Source organism: Martes martes (assembly GCF_963455335.1).
Source record: "Martes martes genome assembly, chromosome: 17".
Lineage (NCBI taxonomy): Eukaryota > Metazoa > Chordata > Mammalia > Carnivora > Mustelidae > Martes > Martes martes.
The window spans coordinates 32,584,280-32,596,965 of NC_137905.1; the positions used below are offsets into that span (position 1 = coordinate 32,584,280).

The following is a 12,686-nucleotide window of genomic DNA, read 5'->3' on the forward strand; positions in this document are numbered from 1 at the left end:
CACACACATATATGTATATATATACGTATCTATCAAAGAATCTCATTTCAGAAACGGCTATAATTAACAGAGCCACACACACTGATGCTAAACATAAGAGCTTTCACATTGAAAGAAAGCATGTTCAGACATGTCACTTACATCCTATTATATTCAATATTCCCGAGTTTCAAACTCAGCATGTGATGGATAACAGAATTACACATCTCATTGGCGCTCAAAGCGGACCACAATCAAAATTTACAGTAGGATTGAAACAAGCCAATGTTTTAAAAAGTTTTAATTAAAGATAACAATTCCATGGAAGGAGAGGATAAAGAATGGGATGACAAGAAGTATTTGGTCTTAATAAGGCAATACAAAATAGATCCATTATCAAAGACCATTTAATTTTTAAAGATCAACAATACCAAAAGCATAAAGTGGAGTATAAGAAAATAGTTTTTTATAAGTATGATTTAATTAAAGCTGTTTACAGTTATTCTCTCCCACAGTAGTTAAGCATGGATTTAAAAAAGAAGAAGAGATGAGAAAAACAAGCGCGCGCGGTACACAGGGTTAGAGGAGCTAGCATGCAAAGTCTGTGGAACTCGGGGAGTCACTGCCACAGCAGCGGGACCGGACGTGGGTGGCTTTTTTTTTTTTTTTTTTTCCTATTAGGAAGAAAAACAAAAGAAAACAAAAAAGACTGCAAAGGAAACAAACACAAAGTCATGTAATTGCCCATTGCCCAAGACGACAGCACTATAGAAAAACAGTTGCAAGGTAATTCTTAGAGATGACTAGAGATTTTTCAGTGTTTACACAAAAGTACATAGTACATTTTTTTTTTTTTTTTTTTTTTTTACAAAATAAAACGTCATTTGCCACCATAAACCTTTTCTTTAGAGAGGAAAAATTTTTGCAGCAGGTCACAAGGGTTCTAGTAAGTCATTTCAATGCTGAGGAAAACAAATTGAGTAATAGAACTAATCACTTCCCTATATATGGATGTTAAGATGACAAGTCAGATTATTTTTCAAACTAATCCTGAGAAAAATCTGTTTACAATTTAAACAGTAATGTTATGTAAAAAGTATTAACAAATCCACTATTACAAATATCAATTTCCTATATGGTCATCTATATATACACACAATAAAATGGTAAATATATGCAAAAATATTAAAAAAAAAAAAGAAAACATGCACAGATCACTTTCCCCTTTGGAATCTGGACTTCTATGAGATACTTTTGTTTTCTTTCCCCACCCATCCTCTGAAATCGGTTTTTGTTTCTATCACCCTACCCACACTGAATACTATTCCCTATAACTCTGCATAAAGCCAATGAGAAATAGATTTATTTTACATTCAAGCTTTAAATCTTAAAATGACCCTGTTGTAGCATATGACTTATCAAATGAGCAGCCTTTTTTTTTCCCCCTTTTTTGCTTGCTTTTTGTTTTTGCAGTTGTCAGTCTTCATGATCCATTCCGTGGCGAGCTGGGAAAAAACGCAGTTGCTAAAGCAGAGTCTGAACAGTGTAAGGCTCCCGAATGCCAGGAGTCCCTATCCAACTGTCCTGAGCATGAGATCATTGCACACAGAAGACAGTCCATCGTACAACGGCGACTATCTACAAAGGTCTGAGAGGGGGGCATCCCTCTTGTGTTTCCTCTTTTTGCCATGGTAATACTGATTATTTGATTTGCCTTGATGCTGTTTGTTTGTCATCAAGGAACCATGGCTTGTTTGAGTTGTACCTTGGAAGCCTTTGCTGGAAGAACGAAAGAGCCTTGCTGATCCATGCTGCAGAGAAACAAAGTGGTCAAAGAGACATCAGTCTTGTGGATTCAACAGACCGTCGCTAAGACCTGACTTGGGGCGCTGGAATATGCTGGCTTATCTAGCAGAAAACGATGCTACAGGGGTTCACGCTCTTGAGCGCTAACACTTACTGGAAATACTGGAATACTGCCTTGACTTCCTAAGAGAGGGCATGGAATGTTAACACTTTTCTCAAGGAAACTACCCACCAACGCAGGACATAATAAATGGCATTACTGGAAGAAGCCCTTAGACACACAGGTGCCCTGCCCCGTCAGTGGTCGTCACGCCTAGCAGCCCCTTCCCTGCTGTCACTTTAACTGCCATTTCTAAATGGATCTGGGTTTGGTGCACATGATGAGGGCTGTAGAGGTACACTGGATTCTGAGTCGGGTCACACAGGAGGTGACGAACGTTAAGAACCCGTCTCTACTGCCTAGAGGCCTTCCGCAGGGTCCCCGGGGCACTGAGGGTCAGAGCCCAGTCTGAGATGGCTCCTTTCCTCCTGTTGATTCATTCTTCATGATCAACAAAATTTTAGGCAACTACCAAACTGAAAATAGAGTATTTTCTGTGGCCTTTTTAAGTCAAAGCTGACAGGCACTGAATGACCATGGTTGACTACTGCCTGATCATTTCAACACAAGCAACTAGGTACTGAGTGTTAAAATATAAAAAAGGATCTGTTACTCCCAGATATGCACGACATTGCCGAGAGGTCATGCACAAGCTTCACGGGAGCTCACTTCAAGTACAAGTCAATCTTTTTATGACTCAATGCAATTTTTTTAAATGCTGAATCTGCAATAAGGTGGGTTGGCGGAGACACCTTATAAGGACAAGTCACTGAATGATGGGAATTCATTACAATGGTGTCTCGAGACGATCTTCAGGACATCCTATTACTAGAAGCACTGTGCTGTGGAACTTCTTAGAAAAACCAGGTTTTTCCTTTAAACATAGAGTTTTCTTCAAACCCATGATGTGTATATATATGTCTACCTTCCATGTAACATATAGAAATTCACGTGTAAGAAGTTCTAAATATTTTGTACTGAATACTAAAGATCAAAACCGCACATTCCACACACCTGAGATTTGTTGGTGCTGTTGGAGGTGGTAGTGGTTTGGGTGCTCTGCATTTTCCCAACTGCCTGAGAGGACTCCAAGGACACATCCTGCGACCCTACTCGGTTCCCAGTGGACGGACGGCAGAGCAGCTGTTTCGGAGTTTTGCAGGGCGTCGCGTCGGAATCCTAACACAAGTCATACGAGTCATACGAGTTATAATGGGACATATTAATAATTTAGAAATTCAATATTCAGGAGGATAAACAACATCGGCTAGGTACTCTCGGGACTAAATTTAAACATCTGGGAGTTAAAGGAAGCCCCCTGAGGAATTTATAAAATTAGCTGCTTAAGGTTTCCTTCTTCCACAAATTTCCCTCCAAACATTCAAAGTGGGTTACTTTATCAGAGGGTCCCTGTTCATTGCTAAATCTATTGCCCACGCCCGACCTTGCTAACCGACCTTGAAGGGGTTCACAGAGGTCCAAGTTTATTTGCACAACTATTTACAGGAAATGAACCATGGTACCGTGGAAAGAACGTGGCCAAGATAAGGCCCTAGGTCCCTGACTCAACCAAAACCAAAATGATTGGTTCTGAAGTCTCGATTTCAGGGAGTCTGAGATAACCCATCAGTAAGGCCTCCAACCAACCCCACCCCTCCCTCGTGAAGGCCTTCCCGGAGACCATGGGCTGCGCCCCACCTGTTTCTGGACTGCCTGGGCCTGGACTGCACTACTTCTCCCCTCAGATCGACACTTCCCCTCCACGCTCTACCCAGCAGCACACACTCCTGGGCCGTCTGTCCCCACCCCGCTGCGTCTGGGACCTCCTGCTCAGTGGCGTCCTGCACAGCTCTGCTCTGGGAACCAGAGACTGGAGACTGCCATGTGAGGATTCCTGACTCCACCAGGACATGTGTCATCAACAACAGCATAAAATCACGTCCCTTCCATATTTAGGTTACTTTTTACATCATACACTTAATAAAGTCAAAATTCAAGTAATGGGTAAACCCATTTTATATTTCAATTAAGTAAACTCAAAATTAACCCTGATGAGGAAAACTGTAGGTATAACTGATCCTAAAAATTCAGTCAGGGCTGGAGTCAGACAGTAGAGGCGCGGCTGCCGGGGGCCGCAGGGGAGGAGGAATAGTCAGGGGCTGCTACCAGGTTTCTCTCTGGATGATGGCCATGTCCCGGACTTAGACGGTGGTGAATACACTGAAATACACTGAAAACCACCGAACTACACATTTTAAAACAGCGAACTTTATGTGAATTATATCTCAATTTTTGAAACTTCAATCAAGAAGCTCAAAAACATTACTGAGCGGAAGAAGCCTTACACAAGAGTATACGCTGTAATCATTCCACTCATGTGAAATTCTGGAACAGGTGAAACCAACCCGGAATATCAGAAAATCCTAGCAGTGGTTACCTCTGGGGTGACTGACTGGAAAGCATTATGAAGGACTTCTCTGGGAGGACAGTAACAGTCTGCATCTTGTTATAGTTGGGGTTACATGTGTGTATAGCGTAGTTAAGTATAATTAAGATTTCCTTGTGCGTCGATTTTATATAAAAAGAAAAAACTATACAAATACTGAACTTTGGTCATGAGGAGCATGCCGTAGTACTTTGGGGGAAGTCTCTGTAATTTACTTTGAACTGTATCGAAGAATAAGATGAATTAGTGGACAGAGGGACGAATGAGTGGCTAGCTTCGGGATAAGCAAGGCACATGTTAATGAAAGAATCTAATGGGGATATACACGGACACTCGCTAAAATTCTTTCACTCTTGCCGTATGCTTAAAAATTCCCATCCAGGGGGCACCCGGGTGGCTCAGTCAGGTAAGTATCTGACTCCTGACTTCGGCTCAGGTCATGATCTCAGGGTCGTGGGATCGAGCCTGCCATTGGGCTCTACACTCAGTGGGAAATCTGCTTGGGATTCTCTCACCCTCTCCCTCTGCCCTCCTCAGTGCTTGCGTGCTCTCTCTCAGATAAAAATTCCCATCCAGGGTGGGGGACGTGTACAATCAGTGAAGTTATTAAAATTTCCCAGTAGCAAATAAGAGAAAGAGATGGGCTTAGCCCTCTAGACAGAGTCACCCCCCAAGAGAACTCCTAAGTGTCTAGGTTCAGAAAAGCCATGTCCTCATACTTACGACATCACTAGAGCTGGACTGTGTGGCAGAAGAGGAAGACACTGGACCTGATGAAGAGTTTGAAGAGTGTTTACTAAGAGATTCCGAAGTTTTACTTCTACATTTTCCAAGGGCTTCATTTTCTTCAGATAGATTATTATTACATTTATCTAACTGCTGAGTATCTACTATCAAGGTAACACCATTTCCTGAAAGAGTGGCAAAAGATTGGAAAACGTTTCTTCCCATTAAACACACACAACACAGAAAAGCCACTAATGCTCGGTCAGTGAATCAACGAAAAGCTCTTACCATTGCACGAAGGCTCGGGCCTGTTCTGCAAGCCCCACTGCTTTGAGATCCAATCTCTGTACGTGGCAACTTCGTCGGTCACTCTAATTATTCTACCTAATATGCTGCACGTGTTCAAAGAAAAAAGAGAAGGGGGGGTCATTAATTTGGAGATAAGAAGCCACAATCAATTCTGACCCAACGGGCTGACTTTAGTTAAGCCTTTACCTCTCCGTTTCGTTGTTGGGGTAGTACTTGGCTATTGGTGAGACAGCGTGACTCAAAACAACATAGGCATAATCAAAGGCCTGTTTCACCTGCATGGCCCCATATGAACTCCTTCCAACATCATTACCTTTAAAAGAAATGCATATAGAAGACAGTAAGCGTGACCATTGCTTAGGAAGAACTAAATGCTCATGGGCCCCGTTCCAGAAGAGCACAGGCAATTGCTTTCCTGCTACAGCTGCACAAAGAAGCTGGGTGGGCAGCTGTCCCCACAACTCCCCAGGCTCTGACGTGTGTATCATGCAATAAGTATGTTATGGCATAGAAAATGCCTAAATGCACTCCGGCCCAACAGGGACTACCCCACATAGTCATGCAAACAAAAGGAGTTAACCCCCTGCGCTCTCCTAAGAGTGAAACCAAACTATAAGATGGGACATCCCTATCTTTTGTTTCTATTAGCTATCCAAATATCTCTGGCAAGAAATTTTGAGAAAGGACCATCTTGCTGAAAATCTTTGTGCCCTTTGGCTCAAGTAGCCCCCTGACAAACATCTCCTCAATGAATAAACACGCAGAACTATTAATGCTTATAATACGACACAATCAGCCGAAAAGATACCCTGGGCAACTACCCTCTCTTTCAACTCCCTTTCCTTATCCATTTTCAAAGTTAGCACATTAAGCAAACGACTACAGGCATCTCCACTGAAGTCTGATAACTTAGAATCTAAATATTTTTAGAGAAAATATTGCCCAGAAAAACTAGGATACAAGCAAACAAACGTAGCCCCAGTAAGCAGGGAAGGGATCTCCTGGTCCCTTTCAAGCCAATGGGAAGCTGGGAAAGGCACAGGGAGACCATGTAAAATTAGAAGATGAAAGAAGGGGCCCAAAAGGCAAACAAATGGTCTCCTTGAGCCCTTTTGCTCATCATTTCTGACGTATTTACCAGGCTCACTGCCTCTGAGGACTTCAGAAACCTCACTGAAAGCCTTGAGTGACAACTGGCTGGAAACAGGGGCAATGAGGACACAACAAAGCAAAAAAACGGCCTTCAGTCTGGAGATGCGCACAAACCCCCCCTCCCCCAGCGGCTAATACCTATACCTACTATACTCCCTGGCCTCTCGGGATCAGATGGATTCTACTCCCAACACACTGGGAGTATGAGGCGTGTTTTTCTGGTGTGTGCACGTGTGCATGTGTGTTTTCGTACAAAATATTTTGATGAAAAAGAATGAGTACAATCAGAAGTTAATCTTTCATTTTTCATCTAAAGAGAGTTTTTTCTTTGAAAGATTTATTTATTTAAGTAATCTCTATAGCCAACCTGGGGCTCGAACTCACAACCCCAAGATCAAGAGTCGCATGCTCCAATGACTGAGCCGGCCAGGGGCCCCGCCTCTAAAGAGAGCTTGAAGTTCAATACTGACAACGCCCTTTCTTTGCCCACAAATTTACCTAATTTCAATACCTGGTTGTAAAGGATCTTCAATATAAAGCATCGACGGCCTGTAGCCATCGAGCATATTTTTCTGTACTTCATCTTTGGCCACATATGAACCACCATCCTTTATCCGGATGCCAGTCTTTAAATAATTGAAGTGTCGTCCATATAATTCAAAAAATTCTATTAAGAGAACACCATAGTTTGTATTGGGGATGCAAGCATCTTCCCTGGGATGTAACTAAAACCAGGAAAAAAAAAAAAAAAGAAATTACATTGGCTTTTCTCTAAATTATCAAGCTGGGGAGAATAAGTGACATGGTAACTTCACAAAACAGCACTATCCTAATTTTGGCGAGGATAGCAGCTGACAGGTAAACGGAGGCACGGCGGCCGTAAACTGCTGGTACAGACAACACGAAAGCCCACGGGTACACAACTGGGGGGCGACAATCTGTTTATAAGATTCAAGGCTGAATTTTACAGCTGCCCAAGGGTGCTGACAGGGCTGACGGGGCCCAGCCCATCAGGGAAGCCATTCTGACTCACGAACAGAGTCGGGCAGTTGGAAACACGGTGCCCCATACACACAGTCACAAACGATGTTAAGACTTCAAAACTTACTCCACCCAGATAACCGATCTCAATTCCAGCTGAACTTCTAAGATTAGAGGCTTAGAAGTGATTCTTGTTTTTTGCATTTATACTACTACTTACACTTATGGAAACCACGCCATACCTACGCATGTTAAAATCTGAGTGAGGATTCTCAAAACTACTTGAACGTACGAGATTAAAAACAAAAAAATTCGTTCCTGGGATTTAAAAATACTTATTTGTTAAATTATAAAAAGGTACCCAGTTTAGAGGAAAAAGTCATAAGTAATTAAAGGAAGCATTCCAATTAGAACTTGATTTACATTTTCCCCCAAAATGATTCCAAATTGATCTATTTTATTTTGGTGTACACTAGGCATGGTATAATCAAACAACTTACCTGAAGGAAACTGACTGCCATTAAAAAGAGACTATATGAACCAATTCCACCTGTAAATACTTCATTAAGGTCCCTTTGTAATAAGAATTGTTTCAATACTAAAACCAAGTATGGTAATACAGGGTATTTCTGAAAAAGAAAATTATATTTTCAGTGAATTCCTATTTCAGTAATTGTGCTAAAGCATTATCAGGAGCGTGAACTGGTCCTTACATTACAAACTTTAGTGGAGATATCCAATCCACTTAATTTTCTATTTTAAAAGCAAGCTAGAAAAAAAAAAGCTGTGAGCAATTAAGGATTTTCTCCTCACATCTAAAGATCTAAAACAGGCAGACGTAAATAACAGCATCTAAGCACTCACTATGGGACAGAAACACGAGCATATATTTGAGGACACTCATTTATTACCATATTTATTACTACACTGCATATTTATTTATTTCTCACTATATTATTGTCTATTACCATACGCTATTGACTTGTAAACAGGTAACAGAAACAGTACAGGGAAAATTCTGAACGTGTGAAACACTAGTGGGACTGGAAGGAAGCACTTTCCTCAGGTGGCACTCTCGCAAGCAGACCAAGGTTTCTGGATGATTGTGCACAGCCCTGGGGCAGGGGCAGTGACACAAAGCAGGACATACCCTGACAACGGACTATTGTGAAGGAAACCAGTCTGTGCTGGCATGAAAACCTTTAAAAAGTGTAAGAGGATGTGTATATAGCATGCCATTTTGTTAAAAATTTCAAGAGGATAATCATCAGAAACAAAGTGCGGGTTGCCGGAGGGGAGAGGGATGGATAGAAAAAGATAACAGAGTCCACAGAAACTTGAAAAATTTCTTGGAAAAACAAAAATTTCAACAGGATAAACAAGCCAAAAAGAAAGGCTGATGATGGCAAATCCCATGAAACTGATCTAGACCTAAGGTATAAAGTGACTCATTTTCCATTTTCCTTAGATACTGGTAAATTTTCTATCACGCATATTATTCTCAATTGAAAAAAAAGGTTTCTTTTCTGGGAAAAAGAAAATTTCCAAACACCCAACACCTCCAAAAGAGTGGGATTATGGATAATCTTTTCCTTTCTCTGCTTTCCTATACTCTACACACTTATACAAGAATATAATGTTTACAACACGATAAGGTAGTTACATTTCTTTCTTACAAAGAAACAAAAAAGGTGAATCTGTACAGTCGATAGAAGTATTTTGAGTGTACAGAAAAGATATTCTATGTGAAGCAGTTAACGTTTCTTGAGAAACAGGCTGACATGTCTACGCATGAGAATGTTCTGAAGATGCTGACAAATTCTTCATGTCTTGGAAGAATGTGGGACAAATGAAAATAGACATGAAATCACCTCAAGACAAAGAAGGGAAACTTGCAGGAACTCCCTGATAGGAGACCTGGGGGCTCAGGATGTTCCTCATCTAAACTCTTGAGAGATTAAAAGCAGACAAGAGTGATTATTCAGCATTTCAGCCCTTATCTCCCCTACAAGGAAGAATCGAGAGCAGAGAAGTTCCTCAGAAGGTTCCCTGGACTTGAAGTCACATTAAAAATTACTGATTATTACAAGCAGATTCAAGGAAAGTAAGGCCAGTGCACAGAAAAGCAGCACTGGTCAGCAATACGCACATAAAAATGGCTTAGCAAGGCGTATCAGAACATTACCACAACAGAACCTCCAAACCAAACTCCATTTCTCAGAGTTCTCTGACCTTGGTAAAATCTTTGATGAGGTCAGCTGCTCTCACGCCATTCTGTACATTAAAGCTGATATCAACTTTCACTTCAGTAAAAGAATCTGTTAATTTAATAATAGGTACCTAGAAAGAGAAGAAAGGCAAAATTAAAATACATGAACCAAATTAAACAACACAGTCGGGGGATGGAAAGGTTACTAGACTTGAGGTCTCAGCCTCCTCATGAGGACACAAAAACCCTTGAGGGTCCCAAACACTGCATGCCACGGTTCACTTGGCCTGTGGGTACTTTACAGCAGCATTTAGCCCCACACAGTGTCCTCTATCATTTTTACTGGCTGAGGATTTTGAAATCAGGTAACAAAAACCTTCCTCAATATTCTGTGCTTTGGATAACAGTTTCCAATTCGGTATAACACCAAGACTTATGAATGTCAGGCCCATCAGCAAACTGTTCCTAATGAGTAAGCTGCTAGATTAAGGTTAAGCACAATAATCCACTGGTATTTTATTGGTCAGTTTTGCAACTAGCCTATAAAACAACCTACCAAGAGAAGTTAAGACACAGAATTAGTCTCAAATTTAAAAAATGACTGAATGATTTATATGAGATATTAGAAATTCTTTAAAAAATTTTTAAAAGGCAAACCATAAGAGACTCTTAACCATAGGAAATAAACTGAGGGTTGCTGGAAGAGAGGTGAGGGGGGTTGGTAACTGGGTGGTGGGCATTAAGGAGAGCATGTGATGTAACGAGCCCTGGGTATTATATGCAACTGATCAACCACTGAACTCTACCTCCAAAAATAATAATACACTATATGTTAACTAAATTGAACTTAAATAAAAAATTAAAAAAAAAAAAAGCTCTGGGGTGCCTGGCTGGCTCAGTCAAAAGAGTACATGACTCTTTTTTTTTTTTAAGATTTTATTTATTTATTTGACAGACAGAGATGACAAGTAGGCAGAGAGGCAGGCAGAGAGAGATGGGGGGGAAGCAGGCTCGCCGCTGAGCAGAGAGCCCGATGCAGGGCTCAATCCCAGGACCCTGAGATCATGACCTGAGCCGGAGGCAGAGGCTTTAACCCACTGAGCCACCCAGGCGCCCCAAGAGTATGTGACTCTTGATCTCAGAGTCTTGAGTTTGAGCCCCATGCTGGGTACAGAGATTATTTATATAAGTTTTTTTTTTTTTTAAGGCTCTATTTGCACCATGTATTAGAAAACTCAGGCCACCAAAATCTGTGTGCAGAACTGGGTTTCCAAATTGATAGCTTTTTGGTAAGAAATAGTATGAGTTGTTTTTGTTCTAAGAAAAGCTAACATACAAAACTCCAAACTTCTAAAATAGATACATTTATTTCTATGATGAGCACCCATGAAAGTTCTTTAATGGCCAATCTAGATATAGTTAAAATATCAAGTTCCTCATCTATAAAATTTCCTTCACAGTTGACCCCTGAACAACACAAGTTTCAACTGTGTGGCTGCACTTTTACACAATTTTATGCAATACTGTAAATGTACTGTCTCTATGATTTTCCTAACATTTTCCTCCCTCTAGCTTGCTTTATTCTAAGAACATAGTCTATGATACATATAACACAAAATATGTGCTAACCAACTGTTTATGTTATCAGTAATCCTCTTAGTCAACAAAGAGCTCTTAGGAGTTTTTAGGGCATCCAAGGTCACATGTGGATTTTCAACCGTGTAGGGAACCCCCACGTTGGTCAAGGTCAACTGCATATACAATTTTCAAGGACACAAAGTAAGAGAGTAGAGCAAGACCTTCTGTGTAACTATAAACTGTTTAATAGAGAGCCATTTTTTTTGTCTCTAGTTTTCTAGTATTCTATTTATTTATTTTTTATTAACATAAAATGTATTATTAGCCCCAGCTGTACAGGTGTGTGAATCACCAGGTTTACACACTTCACAGCACTCACCAAAGCACATACCCTCCCCAGTGTCCATAACCCAACCACCTGAGAGCCATATTTTTAATTATACTTTTTATATGTAAAAACTGTACAGTGATATTATGTGTGATAAAATTGAGTATTATTTTTAAAGAACTATATAACCACAACAAGTTCATGTATTTCACAAACAAAATTTATATACAAGGACTGTGATCATTAATGAAAGAAGAGAATCATTTACTGAGAAGCCAACTCTGCTCACCAAAATTAAATTTTAATTTTGCAAGTTTCATGCATTAGTAACCGGAAATTTTTAGATGAAATGTCGGAAGAACTTACAGTTGCTTTGTCTAGAACTTTCACCGAATCCTCATCAGCAACTTTATGTTTCCGTAGAGCTTCTTCCAGGGTCCAGAGGGGAAGGTTCTCCCACTTCCCAAACACCACGAGATCAATGTCACTGAGCACAGAACATACACACAAAAGTTGTTTGAAGAAGAAACTGTACTCGTTTTCCTCACGCTCAGGCTTCCAGACTTCAAATTAGTGCCGTGAAAACCTATTCTCGCACTGCCCAATGAAGACCAAATGTGTTGGCGGTGGCTGCTTTGGAGAGGCTGGTGACCTTAACAACCATCTCCTGCTGGTCATTTCACAGAAGTCAGGCCTCAGGAAACGGGGGGTTTTGAAAGAAGTAAAACCTCGAAAAACACCAGTGACCATTTCCTGTTCATAAAGGCTTCTGGGACTAGAAAACCTGAGACGTGCCCATGTGGATGAGATGAACTGACTCTTATTGAGGCAATTAAGTGTGAAAAGTTAAGTTGCAAACAGTGTATGTGGGATGCCATCATTTGGATGAAAAAGGAAGAAGACACACACGCATTTCCTTTTATATGTATAGAACGTTCAAGGAAGGATGTGTGAGAAACTGGTACCAGGGGCTCCTCCAAGGAGCAGGGGACACAGGTGGGATCTGCGCTTTTCACGGTAATTATTGCTATGCCTTTTCAATCCGAACTATGGGAATGTACTACGTATTCAG

General features: G+C 40.8%; 1 protein-coding gene across 3 annotated transcripts in view; it reads right to left on the minus strand.

The window, feature by feature from the left end:
- Positions 1 to 262: 262 nt before the first annotated feature.
- The window catches only part of TENT4B (terminal nucleotidyltransferase 4B), a gene marked incomplete at its 5' end in the record, with an annotated part of 66,482 nt that continues 54,058 nt past the window's right edge, over positions 263 to 12,686 (minus strand). For 2 of the 3 annotated variants that reach the window (XM_080828269.1, XM_080828267.1), the window contains 9 exons: positions 263 to 1,790; positions 2,900 to 3,064; positions 5,055 to 5,242; positions 5,346 to 5,449; positions 5,553 to 5,679; positions 7,030 to 7,243; positions 8,000 to 8,128; positions 9,732 to 9,839; positions 11,981 to 12,101. In XM_080828269.1, coding sequence (XP_080684395.1) covers positions 1,614 to 1,790; positions 2,900 to 3,064; positions 5,055 to 5,242; positions 5,346 to 5,449; positions 5,553 to 5,679; positions 7,030 to 7,243; positions 8,000 to 8,128; positions 9,732 to 9,839; positions 11,981 to 12,101 — 1,333 coding nt within the window. In that variant the 3' untranslated portion in view covers positions 263 to 1,613. The remainder of the gene's footprint in view (positions 1,791 to 2,899; positions 3,065 to 5,054; positions 5,243 to 5,345; positions 5,450 to 5,552; positions 5,680 to 7,029; positions 7,244 to 7,999; positions 8,129 to 9,731; positions 9,840 to 11,980; positions 12,102 to 12,686) is intronic. The other variant, XM_080828268.1, reaches the window with a different exon arrangement.